The 15,814-nt window shown below is 42.9% G+C and overlaps 1 protein-coding gene across 2 annotated transcripts in view; it reads left to right on the top strand.

Annotated features, from left to right (window-relative positions):
* PDZRN3 (PDZ domain containing ring finger 3) overlaps positions 1-15,814 on the top strand; it is a 292,595-nt gene that overhangs the window by 263,439 nt on the left and 13,342 nt on the right. For both annotated transcript variants that reach the window (XM_038772284.1, XM_038772285.1), the window contains one exon: positions 6,368-6,455. In XM_038772284.1, the coding sequence (XP_038628212.1) occupies positions 6,368-6,455 (88 nt within the window). The remainder of the gene's footprint in view (positions 1-6,367; positions 6,456-15,814) is intronic.

Raw genomic sequence — 15,814 nt, 5'->3', positions numbered from 1 at the left:
TATTGTAAAGGACAAAGTTATTTACAAATTATGTCAGCGATGCTCTAGATAAACCTTAATTACTCCACATGGTATTTTGAGGCTTTTGGAGTTGTAAATAGAAGAAATGGTAATTGTCCTTTTAAACAGGCACACACAAATATAATGGAAAAGTTTATGCATTCTGATCCTCTTAGTCCTCATCCTGGGCTTACCTCCAATTCAGGCCTAAACCTGGAAGCAAATGAATATATAACCTACTACGCATCAATAGCAATAGTTAATCAGAGCATTGGACTAAACCTCTGTGGCTATGCCACACACCTTTCCCTATTTTTACCAATCAAAAAGAGTGCTAAAAATGAGTAGGTCTAGGTGAGAATGAAAACGAATATAGAGGTGATGTTCCCTGACTCAAATTTAGATTCTAATATTTGTTCCACCATGACTTTGACTGGGTCTTTCGTTTAATCTTCTGGTGCCTCAGGGGTCTTTATTGAGCACTTAGTGTGTGCAGAGCATCATCAATCATATTTATTGAGCGCTTACTATGTGCAGAGCACTGTACTAACTAAGCCCTTGGGAAACTACAGTACTGTAGAGGTGGTAGATGTGAACCCTGCCCACCAGGAGCTTATAGTCTACAGGGGGAGGCAGATATGAAAATAGATTTGGGGTTGGGGAAATAGTAGAGTTTAAGAATATGTGTATAAGTATTTTAGGGCTGGGCTGAGTATCAAAGTGCATAAGGGCTACACAGCCAAGTGCATAGTCCACACAGAGGGAAGGGAAATAAAGGACTTAGTCTGGGAAGGCCTCATGGAGCAGATGTGATAGTACCCACTCCTTCCTATTCTATAGAGGTAAGATTCAGTATAATCCCAAGTAGTATTTATTAACAAATCCCTGTCCACAAAAAAGAAGTAATTTGAAGAGACTTTCATCTGTTTCATTTTAAGAGGAGTGATAGCTGTCATTTGAAAAGTAGGTCTTTAAATTTGGTCACTGTTGTTGGCAGGATCACAGTGAATTGTTTTGGTAGCCATGACAGGATTATAGTTTGACATGCATTTGGGGCTGGCTCTCGGCTCTCACGGGTCTGATCAAAACTATTGGATTCCCTCATTTTCACTTAAAAAAGTTAGCATCACCTATGTTCTAGGCTCCCCAGGGAATGATATAAAATGTCAAATCAGTCTCAGAGGGGAGGATTACCCAGGTACTCAGTGGCGTGGTCAGGCATTAGTGTACCAGGTATATCACTACTGGAATTTGATAGTAGTGGCCATCCAAATAGCATCCTTACCCCATAAGTAGAAATATCAGATATGGTGATGGGGCCAGGCATCTGAGAAGCAGTGTTTGTTTCAGTAGTCATTCACCACAGGTCCATTGTTCCTAAGCCAAGTGGCTGGGAGGCAAGATGAGACCCTATTGATTATTGCATTAACCTTTTGCCACCAGAGACCTAAGTTCCTAGCTGGCTCAGCAGATACATAAGCATGAATGAAGTAGCCATGTAATGGACACATATTGGCATTGCAAATCTATAATTCCAAATGCTTGGTTAGGATTCAACTCAATTGGCAGATATATTCAACCCTTGAAGTAACAGGAAATAGTACTAACTGGCAGGAAAAGGGTATTCTGATTTTAGACAATAAATCCTACAAGCCCAATGTAATGTGGCTTTAAAAGCCATGGGTCACACACACTGAGGTCTGCCAGATAATGTCATTTTCACTCTGAATTTTAGAGAGCATAAGAAGACAGAATTAGGGACTATTCTTCCCACTTGCCTCTCTGTCTGGATACAGCATGATCCTGCATTGGGAGGATTTGTTTGTGTGCATGCTTGCATCATCTGCTTGCATCATCAAACATGGGGTGAGTGCAGCAGCATTAGTTTTCCTTAATGGGTTTTGCTTAGTGGAAAGAGTACTGACTTGGGAGTCAGAGGACCTGACTTCTAATCCCACCTCCACCACTTACTTGCTGTGTGATCTTTGGCAAATCACTTAACTTCTCTGTGCCTCAGTTACCTCATCTGTAAAATGGGGATTCAGTTCCCTGTTCTTCCTCCTACCTACTCTGTGAGCTCCATGTGGGAACTTATACAGTGCTTGGCATATAGTAAACATTTAACAAGTACCACATTCATTATTTATATTGATTGAACACAACCCCCGTATTGTAGGATACCTGGGTGTGCCTGGCATGACAGTATTGCCCCAAAAGTAAGACAAATTTTTAAGGGTATGTTTTGCACAAGAATTCGTACAAAAGCTTATGTCGAAAGAGCAGAGGTAATTGCATTTAAGCGTTCAGGCAGCTGAGGCCCTTTATTCCTTCTTCCTTCTTTTCCTCCACTTTACACAAAAAGTGCTCTGAAAGGGCAGAACCTGAGACAAAAAGTGCAGGAGTTGAGTGAAATCAAGCCTGCATTCTGCTCTCTCCCATTCTGTGTCTCTCTGAATCAGTCTCCTTTGCTTTGCCTTTCTTCATGTCTGTTTGAAAGGGAAGAGTGACTGACAAGATAACTTAGACACTGGAAGCAAGGTACAGATACACAGAAGTGTGAGGGGAAAGTGAGTTGGGGTGGGATAAATCGTTTTTCCATTATGAAAAATCTGATTTGGGGGAATCATCTTTTCTTCAGGATTGGCTTGGTTTGGGAGCAAAATGGTCATTTTACCTTTAGAAGTGCTCTTAAATCATTGAAGTTCTTTTGCTCTACTATTCTACCCCAGCAATCTTAATTGACTCTGTGAAAATAGAGGAATAAGAGAGTGCTAAACAAAATATAGCTTTCCACAGGAAAAATGTAAAGTCCACCAATCTGTTCCCAGAGTCCAAAAAACTGATGAAAATAATATGAATATATTTTTAAAATGACAAAAAGCATTTATGGCACTTGTGAAGCAGTTCCTATGTGTCAAGCACTGAGGTAGATACAACGTAATCAGATAGAATACAGTCCCTGTCCCACCCAGGATTTAGAGCCAAAGGGAGATGGTGAAGAGGTATTTTCTCCTAATGGTACAGATGGAGATATTGAGGCACAGAGAAGTTAAGTGACTTGCCCAAGGTCATCCTGTGGAAAAGTGGTGCAGCCGGGACTAGAACACAGGTTTTCTGACTACTGGTCCTGTGCTCTTTCGAGTAGGTGGTAGTAATAATAATTGTGGTACTTGTTAAGTGCGTACTATGTCCTAAGCACTGGGGGTAGAGACAGTTAATGCAGATGACACTAATAATAATGATGGTATTTTTTAAGCACTTATCATGTGCCAGGCACTGTACTGAGCTCTGGGGTGGATACAAGTAAATCGAATTGGACACAGTCCCTGTCCCATGTGGGGCTCACAGCCTTCAATCCCCATTTTAAGATGAGGTAACTGAGGCACAGAGAAGTGAAGTCACTTGCCTAAGGTCACACAGCAGACAAATGGTGGAGCTGGAATTAGAACCCATGACCTTCTGACTTCCAGGCCCAGGCTCTATCCACTACTACATGCTGCTTCTCTGAGATACAGTCCCTGTTCCACAGAAGAGACTACAATCTAACTAGGAGGGAGAACAGGTATTGAATCCCTAATTTGCGGATGAGGAAACTGAGCACAGAAATGTTTACTGGCTTGCCCATGCTCACACAGCAGGCAAGTGGCTGAACCAGGATTAGAACCCCAGTCCTCTGATTCCCAAGGCCAAGCTCTATCCACCAGTTTTGTGAGGAAGGGAAGTCTCCCCTTCAGTTCTCTGAGCAGCCTGAGGGAATCCTCCAAGGATATGGTGTAGGTCAGGACTCCAAAGCCACTGTGGTGGCTGCCTGAACCGCAAAAGGACCCTGGTTGTCGAGTGACTTGCCAGCCCAGAACTACGATCTGCTGCCACTGGGGCCATCAGGAGTGTCTCCAGCCAGTCCTGGACCGGACCCATTATTGCTCTCGTGGCAACTCTGGGCAAGGAAGCAGCACAGTATCTGTGTAGTCCCGGGAGGTGTGGCTACTGCCCCAGCAATTCCAGAGCCTTGCCACCCACCTCTTTCCCAGAGGATTGCCCCAGGCTACTTGGGTAAACCGGGGGTGAGGCAGGCTGACAGCTTGTCCTCACAGGATCATGGGTGTAATCAATCTGTCATATCTATTGAGAGTTTACTGTGTGCAGGATTCTGTACTAAGGAATCTCTAGTGCATCCTGGAACCCTGTGTGGGTGAGAGAAACCCCTGGGGCCATAAGAAAGAAGGGTATGCAGTGGGGAGGATGAGGACCTTTATCACTTTTTTATGGTATTTGTTAAGTGCTTACTATTTGCCAGGCACTGTACTAAGTCCCGGGATAGATACAAGCTAATGAGTTTGGACACAGTCCATGTCCCATGTGGGGCACCCTGTCTTAATCTCCATTTTACAGATGATTTCACTGAGGTGCAGGGAAGTTAAGTGACTTTCCCAAGGTCACACAGCAGACAGGTGGTGGAGCTGGGATTAGAATCCAGGTCCTTCTGATTCATAGGCCCGTGCTCTACCCACTGTCTTTCTCTCCCTTCCCCACTTCTCTCTATCAATTAGTTATATTTATTGAGCACTCACTGAGTGCAGAGCACTGTACTTAGTGCTTGGGAGAGTACAGTATAACAGTGTTGGTAGACACATTCCCTGCACACAACAACAAGTCTAGCGGGGGAGACAGACATACTATCAATAAAGGGGAGACCTAGACCCGGGGAGGCCGAGACAGTGGTGGCGGATTGGGGAGAGACTGAGGTAGGGGAGGGCGATGCGGGGCGGGGGGGGGGAGGCTGATGCAGGGAGCTCCAGTGGCTACCAGTCAACCCTCGCATCAGGCAAAAACTCCTCACCCTCGGCTTCAAGGCTCTCCATCACCTCGCCCCCTCCTATCTCACCTCCCTTCTCTCCTTCACCAGCCCAGCCCGCACCCTCTGCTCCTCTGCCGCTAATCTCCTCACCATGCCTTGTTCTCACCTGTCCCGCCGTCGACCCCTGGCCCACGTCCTCCCCCTGGCCCAGAATGCTCTCCCTCCGCACATCCGCCAAGCTAGTTCTCTTCCTCCCTTCAAAACCCTACTGAGAGCTCACCTCCTCCAGGAGGCCTTCTCAGACTGAGCCCCCTCCTTCCTCTCCCCTTCCTCCCCCTCCCCATTCCCCCACCTTACCTCCTTCCCCTCCCCACAGCACCTGTATATATGCATATATGTTTGTACGTATTTCTTAGTCTATTAATTTATTTTATTTGTACATATTTATTCTATTCATTTTATTTTGTTAATATGTTTTGTTGTCTGTCTCCCCCTTCTAGACTGTGAGCCCGCTGTCGGGTAGGGACCGTCTCTATATGTTGCCAACTTGTACTTCCCAAGCGCTTAGTACAGTGCTCTGCACACAGTAAGTGCTCAATAAATACGATTGAATGAATGAATGAAATAAATTACGGATATGTACATAAGTGCTGAGGGGGTGGTGAATAAAGGGAGCAAAACAGCATGACGCAGAAGGGAGTGGGAAAAAAGGAAATGAGGGGTCAGGGAAGGCCTCTTGGAGGAGATGTATCTTCAATAAGGCTTTGAGGGTGGGGAGAGTCATTGTCTGTCAGATATGAAGAGGCCTTCCAGGCCAGAGGCCGGACTTGGGCGAGAGGTTGGTGGCGAGATAGAAAAGATTGAGGTTTGATGAGGAGCTAAGTGTGTGGGCTGGGATGTAGTAGGAGAGCAGTGAGGTGAGGCAGGAGGGGCCAAGGGGATTGAGTGCTTTAAAGCCAATTGTAAGAAGTTTCTGTTTGATGCAGAGGTGGATGGGCAACCACTGGAGGTTCTTGAGGAGTGGGGAAACATGAACTGAACTGTCTTTGCCTTCTTCTCCTCTTTTTCCCTTCCCCACCTCCATGCACTCACCCCAACCCCAATGCCCTGCCCCCTGAACACCCCACACCAAGTTCAGCTCCTGGCCTCATTCGTGAGCCTCCACCTCCCTCAGCCACCCTCGTCTTCAGAGTATATACTTGTACTCTGAAGGCTAAGAGCTCCTTGCACCAGGTGCCTACATATTAAATCTTCCCCCCATTAAAGTATGTGTCATATGAATCCAGGGAAATGTCTCCTGAAGATGCAGAGGCGGGGCGGGGCCTTTGCCTCATCATTACATTTGTTTAAAGTCGGCAAGAGAGAGACATTACAGTTGGTTAAAGTTGGCAAGAGAGAGAGAGAGAGCACTGCTGCACTTTGTCAGATTAAATGTCCGTGAAGAATGTACAAGACCAAAAAAATTTAAATTTTCAGTTATCTGTCATCACTCATGATGCCAGGTGACGATTAATAAAAATGACACTTATACCAGTAAATAGTATCCTAAAACATGCTTCATTTTTTCAGGCATTCATCAACCCATGAATACTTTGATCCAAATGACTACATGGGAAGCATTCATCAAGAAATGGACAGAGATGAGCTTGAATTAGAGGTATGGATAATGTCTATTTCGAGTTCTAGAAATTACTGAAAACGCAAAATGTCTAGTAATCACTCATGTATCAAGAACCTATGTAATGCTGGAGAAAACTCGCACCTCTCCTAAAAGTGACTTCTTTAGGTTGCTGCCTGGAAATGTAAACCTATTTTGTCTTTTAGTGTCTGTTTAAATTAGCTGCATTTCATTGAAAAATATCACTGGAGTTTTCCACTCAGTTTAGTTGAAATGCCTACCTAAAGAGGCAAGTGTCTATCTTCATTAATGTGGCATAATCTTTAACTTATATAGGTTTGTCTGCACTCTCCTATTTGAAGGGTAAGTAGCAGGATACTATTTCTCTTCTGTCTCTTTCCTTATGTACAAGTGTCACCCAGCGAAGACTCAAGGTGACCATTTGCAGAAGCTTCAATTTTTTACTTTTGCTAAAATGTATTTTAAAAGGAAGTACTTAACAAAAAGAATAGTTTTTGAAACTGACTTATCAAAATGATGTTTTTAAGAAAGTTAATGCTGCAGATAAATCTCACCAGAAGGCCACCAGATAAAAAACAGGTATTTGGGGGGTAGTTAATAGGCAATCTTAGGTCAAGACTTCATGGAGGAAAAACAAATGTACTATTTCAAAGACATATATAAAATGTATATATTTCTAATGATAAATAGATTTTCACCAAAGAACTCAAAAACATTAGACTGAGGTCATATAAACAGATGTGTTATTTTTCTGCAAGAGTACATCCTTAGGAATATTAGGGCTTCATGTCCCTTTCAGACCCTCTTGAAAAAGGAATATTTTATTCTTTCTGCATTCAGAACAGAGAGCTATTTTGTTGCACCAAAACTACATGCAAGAAAATCAAGTAGTCTTCAAATACGGTATTACAGTTCAAATAGATAAACAGCGTGGCCTAGTGGATCGAGCACAGGCCTGGGAGTCGGAAGAACCAGGGTTCTAATCCCAGCTCTGCCACTTGTCTACTGTTTGACCTTGGACGTCACAAAACTTCTCTGTGCCTCAGTTACCTCCTCTATTAAATGGGTATTAAGACTGTGAGCCCCATGTGAAATAGTGACTGTGTCCAACCTAATTAACTTGTATCTACCCCAGTGCTTAGAACAGTGACTGGCACATAGTAAGCACTTAGCAAATGCCATTGAAAAAAAAAATTAAGCACTTCAGGCAAGGTCCTTTGGAATCAGAAAAGTGGGCCCAATCTGTCTTTTCAGCTCTTATTTACTAAGGATCTTCAATTTAGCTATCTTTAGATCCTGACACTATGGACCTAGTGTCCATTAGTCCAGATGAGGACAGGAAAAGTCTTTGGTCTTGAGGGAAGTCACACTTTATTTTGTTCCAACTCCTCTTACTTCCCCCTGCCCTTACAGTTTTATCCTTTCTCCCACCCTCACTTTGCAGTCAGCCCACCTGGATTCAGGGGGTTGCCCTGAGGTGACCCAGTGCAGCAGGTAAGAGGTGGATTCCAGAAGGTGGAGAGGAATGAAAAGCAGTCTGTCAGATGGGCATATGCCCTGAGGTTGTAGTAGTATGAGTAGTACATGGATCCAACAACATGACCCTCATCTGTCCGGTGCTAACTTTAGCCTAGCATTGGGTTTACCAAAATTGATTTGGGTCAAAAGAGAGGAATTTTTCACTTGAAAATGTCTTCCAAAAAAATAAGCCTGTCCCCAGGCAGATTCAGCCATTATATGGCCAAAGTTATGGAACTGATACTTTAGACATTGAAGAATTACTGGGTCGCCAGAGGTGATCAGCTCCATAACAGAGGCAACTGAATAGTAAGAAATGGTTGTGTCCTAATAGCATTTCTTAAAACCCACTACAGATTCTTGTTCAAGTCTTAGAAACTAAGATCAATGGAAGGGGTCAAAGTGCTAACAAAGACTTGACTGGCTAGTTGCTTTTTTGTTTTCCTTTTGATAAATGCATTCTAACTCTAAAGGAGCTAATTACATTTACTAGTGGGGTGAATGTGGAAACCTAGAAAAATACCAAGTGAGTTTTCTTTGTCTACAAACTTGTGGTTTGAATTTAAATCAAAAGTCCCTTGCCTAAATTGGAATGGCCTACACCAACAGCAGTAGAACAATTATTAAGTTGTTTGAAGCAAACAAGTCCAAGACCCCACAAAGATATTTTTTGCATTGATCTCTGAAGGCTATAACTTGGAGTGCTCTGCACACAGTAGGTGCTCGAGAAATATGATTGATATAGAGCACCATTCTGTTTGCTTGACATAAAGTAGCTTGACATTACCACCAAATAACTATCCATGACTTTGTTATATGCCCTTTTTCTACCCGATTCTTGAAAATGAAGGCTATGATTAGCATACAGTGCCATTGTAGCCTGCCAGTAATCTTCTTTCTAAAGCCACCTACAGGAAATTCAGATTTTTCTCATTGTCACAAATAAACACCCCTTAAAAATGAAAATATTCCCAAATGCCATTCACCAGCCACAAGGTCTCCTACAGTGGCTGCCTGCATAGCTTTAATCAGCGAGTAGCCTCAGGCAAAATAACAGAACTTGGAGCATATACATCTACAAACTAGTGTTTATTCTTATTTGGCCTTTCAGGAACCTAGCTCAGCCCTATTGGCTTTTTACCCCCTACCCAAAATGTAATTGTCAAATTCTAGTCTTAGGAGTCTAGGAAGGTTTATTCTGCAGATTTTTTCTGCCTAGAGTCTCTGGTTCCTTCAGCTGGTAAAAGACTGACCTTTCTGTCTGCCTTTTTGTTTAGCCCTGTCTCTAGACATGGTCCAAACCCAGTTCCTGACCAGTATTGGTGCAATCCAGATGCAGAAGCCCCCGTGGGTGATCAGAGTGGCTTCCTGCTAGCTCTTTGTTTGAGTCAGTCAGAACATTTGTAGAATTTCACATTGCTTCCCTGGCAGGTTCTAGTTCCCTGAAAAAAACTTCGACAGTCCTGCAAGAAATAAACCCCCAAATCTTACCCTGTGAAAATTCAAGAGAAAATGCTTATGTAGTACAGAATGCTAAAGGAAGAGACTTGGCATATTTGTCAAAAGTCACTCCCCTCATTGGAGGGATGGAGGCTTGATCAAGTGACCTGAAAAGCTCCTTCTCAGCTCTCTTAATTTGATCACTTTTTTCCCATCCATTTTTCTCCTTCTCTGGGTGGAGCTTGGCAGGGGGAAGGAAACACACCCCTAAAGATAGACACTGAGTTTGTACAGAGTGGTGTAGTTTGAATTCTTTGTGGCATTTCTAAAATCATGATACCCAGTATTCACTTTCTGTGCCTATTTTAAGATTGACTATTCAAGGTATTGATTTTCATCTTCAGTTATTGAATCAAGCAGCCACCAAAAATATACCCGCAGAACATATTAACTTACAAAGTTGACACTGTTATGTCTCTACAATATACAAATCTAGGCAGTCTTTTTGTGCCACCTGCTACTTGTGGACTGAAGAAGCCATTCTGAAACCCTTTTCTTCTTCTTCTTTTGTGTTTTATCACTGAGCTAAATGAAAAAAACCTTTCGATGCCCTTTTCATTTTCTACAATTCAGAAACAAAGGAAAAGAGCAAGATTTAAACTACATTTTCAATTAGCTCTCTATATTAATGTATCTTTTGTTCTTAGACAGTTAACACTTGTCAGTCAGCAAATCAATTATAAAGCACACTGGGGTAGAATATAAGATAATCAGGTTGCACACAGTCTTGATAGGAGGGGGTAAGATTTAATCCCCATCTTAAAGATGAGGAAACAGATACAGAGAAGTTTAGTGACTTGCCCAAGACAAGTGGCAGAGCTGGGATTAGAACCCAGGTCCTCTGACTCCCAGGCCTGTGCTGCTCAATAAATACCACTGAATGATTGTTTGATTAAGATGCTTGCAGTCAGATCAAAGAGCAAGAGCAAAACAGACATACTCCTATAAACAGTGGGTTGGACCGGGGCCATAGTTGGGTGGGTGGGTGCAGAGAGCCATGCATCCTCTGCTCTCGCATACCATGCATGCATAATCTGCATGCTACCACCTCCACTGCACCATCCAATCTAGGACACCAACTTTTTGTCAGTAAGGAAGACCTCCCACAGGTGCATGAAGCGACCCCAGCCCATGGAGTCAAAAGGAGACTGGAAATGGAACCTCCTGCTGGCTGGCAGGCTTCAGCTCCCTAGCCCAGCTCCAAAACCTGACCGAGGGGGAGATTCCTTTTGTACTTGCTGGGCTCCAGGGCCAGCCTGAGGTTCCTTTCAAACCCCCAATCCTGGAACCCAGTGTGGACAAACTGGATCCCATCTCGCCCCTGGTCTGCCCCACAGGACTCAGGCAGGTCTGAGTTCACGGACTGCTGCGGCTCTGACATCACCACAGGGCCTGCCAAGGCGCCATGCAGTTCCAGAGACCGGGGCCACTGCCCTCTTCAGTCTCTGCCCCAGTGGCAACAGCCCGAGCTCAGCTGGCCCATCCTGGCCCAGGTGCCCTAGATGCTGCCACCTTTGTCTGGTGCTGGTGGTGATAATGACAGTGATGATGCAGCAGCAGACGGTAAGTACCCTATCCATGTCCTCTCACTTTTCCACACTCTTTCCTCACTTCTCTTCCTTCTTCTGCTCTTTCCCTCCCCTCCATTCACCCATTCCTTTGTTCCCCTCTTTCTCCTCTTCCCACCAGGGACTTCCCAAAGCTTTAATCCAACCTTTGCTTGGACCTTTTTAATGCAAAGCTTCCTAAAATAATGAGGTATGCAAATGACTCTGTAGAGTCTACATTTTCTTTGCATCTGTTAATTTTTTCTTTGATCTCCGTGAAGGCCAAAATAGACTTTTCTTTGTAGAGTCTGAAAAATATTTTGGAGTTTATGATTATTGCCCTATTACTGAAGCAAATACCCATAGGAAACAGATGCTCCTATTTTTAAAGTACACAAAATGATCATATCTAGAGAAGTGTCAAATCCCAGTTATTAAACTGCTCAGAGTTAAAAGAATTATACACCAGGGTAGGCCTTCCAACTAATTGTCCATAAAGATTCAGGTGCAAAACACCTGGTCTAGGTCTTGCTGAAGGCAATTCAAATTGTATAAAGATGGGTTTCCCTATTGTTTGTTTTAATTTCCCAGGATATTCATCAATTTAGGTATCATCCTTATTGTATTCATTACTCTGATTTCAACTGTAATGTGTACTGCTACTTTTACAATTATTAACAATATGAAACTAAATCTAAATCTAGACTGTGACCCCACTGTTGGGTAGGGACCGTCTCTATATGTTGCCAACTTGTACTTCCCAAGCACTTAGTACAGTGCTCTGCACACAGTAAGCACTCAATAAATACAATTGAATGAATGAATGAATGAAGAAAAAGAGACAGTAAATCTGCAGTGTGGATGTGAAAAGAAAATGTTCTGCAAAGTCATTTCAGGAGGAGCCAAAGTAAGTCAAGGTGGATGAATAAGAACAGGATGTGTTATTTAGGAATTATCTCATATTAGAACTAGTTGGAACTTCTTAGCCCTATAGATTTAGCCACAATTTAGGTTGGGGTTGGTTCTTCTAAACACATGCTATTGAATCCATAATCTATGATTGTGTCACTTACCATGAGTGATCAATCTCCAAATTTCCTAAAATTTTCTTAGTTGAAGCCACATTAACTCAGCCTTGTAGACCCCCATTGCTAAAATAGAAACCTAAAAGGAAAAAAAAAACTCCCCCTCTTACAGTTATGGTCAATCAGTGATTAGCAAAAATATTCAACAAATGCCAAAGACACTTACTTATTGCATATTTCTAAATCAAATCGACATTGTTGATCAATCATCAATCAGTCATATTAATTGAGTGCTTACTGTGTGCAGAACACTGTAATAAGCAATTGGGAAAATATAGTATAACAATATAATAGACACATTCTCTGCCCACAATGGCCTTACAGTCTAGAGGGGAAGAAATTGGACAGATTGGCAGCTGTAATCCAGATAACAGAAGACTGGTCTTGAGGGTTTGCTTTTTTTTTCTTAGTTATATCATTAGCCAAAGATTCTTAAACTACTGGGCTCCAAGGAGTATACAGTTATGAACTAAACTCAGAAGCCCTTGTTTTGCAGAAGACACATGAAATCTTAGAAAGATACAATTTCACTAGTAGGTAAATTGTTCCAAAGCAATTCCTGGCATTGAAAGATGTAGGTACCTCTCCATTTTTATTTTTTATTTTTTGCTACCGTATCGAGGCTCTGTACATTTCATTTTCTTTCAGAGCTGACATTAAAGCTCTTCCCATTGCTCTCTTTTCAAGATAAAGGCTGAAACTGATAAGGCCTAAAGGCAGCAGCTTCTCCAATCCTATAGTTCAGCTGTCAGAACCCACTAATACTATCTTTTTGCCTGTACTTTGTTCCCCCTCAACAGCTCTCATGACTCTTGTGTGGTTTCTTCAAGTACCTTTAGGAGCGATGTATTGGAGAATGACTATTTGGATATCATCATCATCATCATCAATCGTATTTATTGAGCGCTTACTATGTGCAGAGCACTGTACTAAGCGCTTGGGAAGTACAAATTGGCAACACATAGATACAGTTCCTACCCAACAGTGGGCTCACAGTCTAAAAGGGGGAGACAGAGAACAAAACCAAACATACCAACAAAATAAAATAAATAGGATAGATATGTACAAGTAAAATAAATAAATAAACAGAGTAATAACTATGTACAACCATATATACATATATACAGGTGCTGTGGGGAAGGGAAGGAGGTAAGATGGGGGGATGGAGAGGGGGACGAGGGGGAGAGGAAGGAAGGGGCTCAGTCTGGGAAGGCCTCCTGGAGGAGGTGAGCTCTCAGCAGGGCCTTGAAGGGAGGAAGAGAGCTAGCTTGGCGGATGGGCAGAGGGAGGGCATTCCAGGCCCGGGGGATGACGTGGGCCGGGGGTCGATGGCGGGACAGGCGAGAACGAGGTACGGTGAGGAGATTAGCGGCGGAGGAGCAGAGGGTGCGGGCTGGGCTGTAGATGGGGAGAAAGGAGGTGAGGTAGGAGGGGGCGAGGTGATGGAGAGCCTTGAAGCCCAGGGTGAGGATATCACTTTGCTCCTTGATGAGGTACTTCTGGCAATGGCTAAACGTTTCTCTAGAGAAATAAATGTAGAAAGCGAGGATCTCTATTTCCCAGCTACCACCTCTAATATTACAAAACATCCAGGACTCCCTTACCCTTATGAATACCCTTTTGGCACTAATTTTTTGAGGGGGGATCTAGCCATTTTTTAAGGTCAGATTTTCAAGGTTTTTATCTATAATAATAATAATGATGGTATTTGTTAAGCACTTACTATGTGCAAAGCACTGTTCTAAGTGCTGGGGAGGTTACAAGGTGATCAGGTTGTCCCACAGGGGGCTCACAGTTTTAATCCCCATTTTACAGATGAGGTAACTGAGGCACAGAGAAGTTAAGTGACTTGCCCAAAGTCACACAGCTGACAGTTGGCAGTCGGGGTTTGAACCCATGACCTCTGACTCCAAAGTCTATGCTCTTTCCACTGAGCCACACTGTTTCTCTAATAACAAAATGCAGTTTACCTTGTGTCATCCAGAGAGAATGAAGATTAGATCCTGCCCTCTGCGTGATGCATAAGGCTCAGGCTCCATATGTGCCCAGACTTGGTTTCAAGTAGGAATTTGGCCTCTGAAACACTGTACCAATTTAAAGTAAAACATGCATAAATTGATACAACATAGCTTATAGTTACCAGATACCTATCACTCCGATAGAAGTAGTTGTAATGAGAGCTCAGGCAATTTTATTGGAAACCAATTTAGAAAGGTGTCACTCCCTTTTTAGCATCAGAATCTATTTTGTACACTAGCCAACCTGGTTTCATGTCACAGTCAATAGTTTTTGTTAATGCCTTATGTCATTTGAAAATGTTTGAAAATATTCAATGTTAAGTAGATACCTTCCTCTCGGCATGGTTTTTTTGCACTCAATTTCCTAAATAACCACTAAAATACATTAAATAGAATCCATGAGGAAAAAAAAATGATGAACAGTTTTCTGTTCCAGCTGTGGCTGCCATATATATATATATAAATACAGATATAGATATATCACTAAACTTTGTGTTTGAAAAGGACACAACTGTGAAAAAAAATAATAATGATATTTGTTAAGTGCTTACTGTGTGGCTGCCACTCTAAGTGGCAGAATGGAGAATGGCTTCTAGAGAAGCAGCATGGCTTAATGGCAAAAGTACAGGCTTGGGAGTCAGAGGTCATGGGTTCGAATTCCGCTCTGCTGCTTATCAGCTATGTGACTTTGGGCAAGTTACTTAACTTCTCTATGCCTCAGTTACCTCGTCTATAAAATGGGGATTAAGACTGTGAGCCCCACGTGGGACAACCTGATGACCTTGTATCTACCTCAGTGCTTAGAACAGTGTGGGGCATATAGTAAGCACTTAACAAATACCATCATCATTAAGTTCCATCCATGCAGTGAAGGCTGAAAAGAACAATGTGTGATTGACAGTCCCTTCCACACTTGTATAGACCTAAAGGAAAAATTTTATTAGGAGGTAACCTAGGATAGCATTCCTAGTCCTCTCCCCATTTGCAACATCACCATCATTACCATCAGTAGTATTTATGGAACACCTCCTGTTTCCAGAGCACTGACTTGGAGTGATTCCCTAATAGAGAAGCAGCATGGCCTAGTGGAAAGAGCATGGGCCTGGGAGGCAGAGGACCTGGGTTCTAATCCTGGCTCTGCCACTTGCCTGCTGTGTGACCTTGGGTAAGTCATTTAAATTTTCTCTGCCTCAGTTTCCTCATCTGTAAAATGGAGGTTCAATACCTGTTCTCCCTTTCCCTTAAACTGGGAGCCCCATGTGGAACAGGGATATTGACCTGATTATCTTGTGTCCACCCCAGTGCTTGGCACATAAGAAATACTTAACACACACTTTTTTATTATCATCATCATCATCATTATTAGTACAAAATAGGGCTGCTCTTTCACGTAGGAAACTGCAAATTGTCTTATTGACTCTTCAGCACCTGCACAACCAGTAATACCTTTTTTTGCTTACTTCTTGGGGGTTTCTGTTTAGGGGAGAGAGGAAAGGGGAAGGTTGCAGGGAGAGCAGGAAAAATTATTCTCCTATCAGTTCTGGGGTTTCAGAGGTGACAGTGAGCTTTACCTATATGTGTGGGTGTGGCTGAAAAGGCATTAGCTGCATGACTGATACATCCTACACCCCCATAAGCCAAGCTCTGTTGTGTTGATGTGTTTGCTGTTTGCAGTACCTAGCCGAGTGTGATAGTAGGTGCTTAGTTTG

The sequence above is a fragment of the Tachyglossus aculeatus genome, chromosome X1 (genome assembly GCF_015852505.1).
Source record: "Tachyglossus aculeatus isolate mTacAcu1 chromosome X1, mTacAcu1.pri, whole genome shotgun sequence".
Taxonomy (NCBI): domain Eukaryota; kingdom Metazoa; phylum Chordata; class Mammalia; order Monotremata; family Tachyglossidae; genus Tachyglossus; species Tachyglossus aculeatus.
This window is presented reverse-complemented; position numbering and strand designations above follow the sequence as displayed.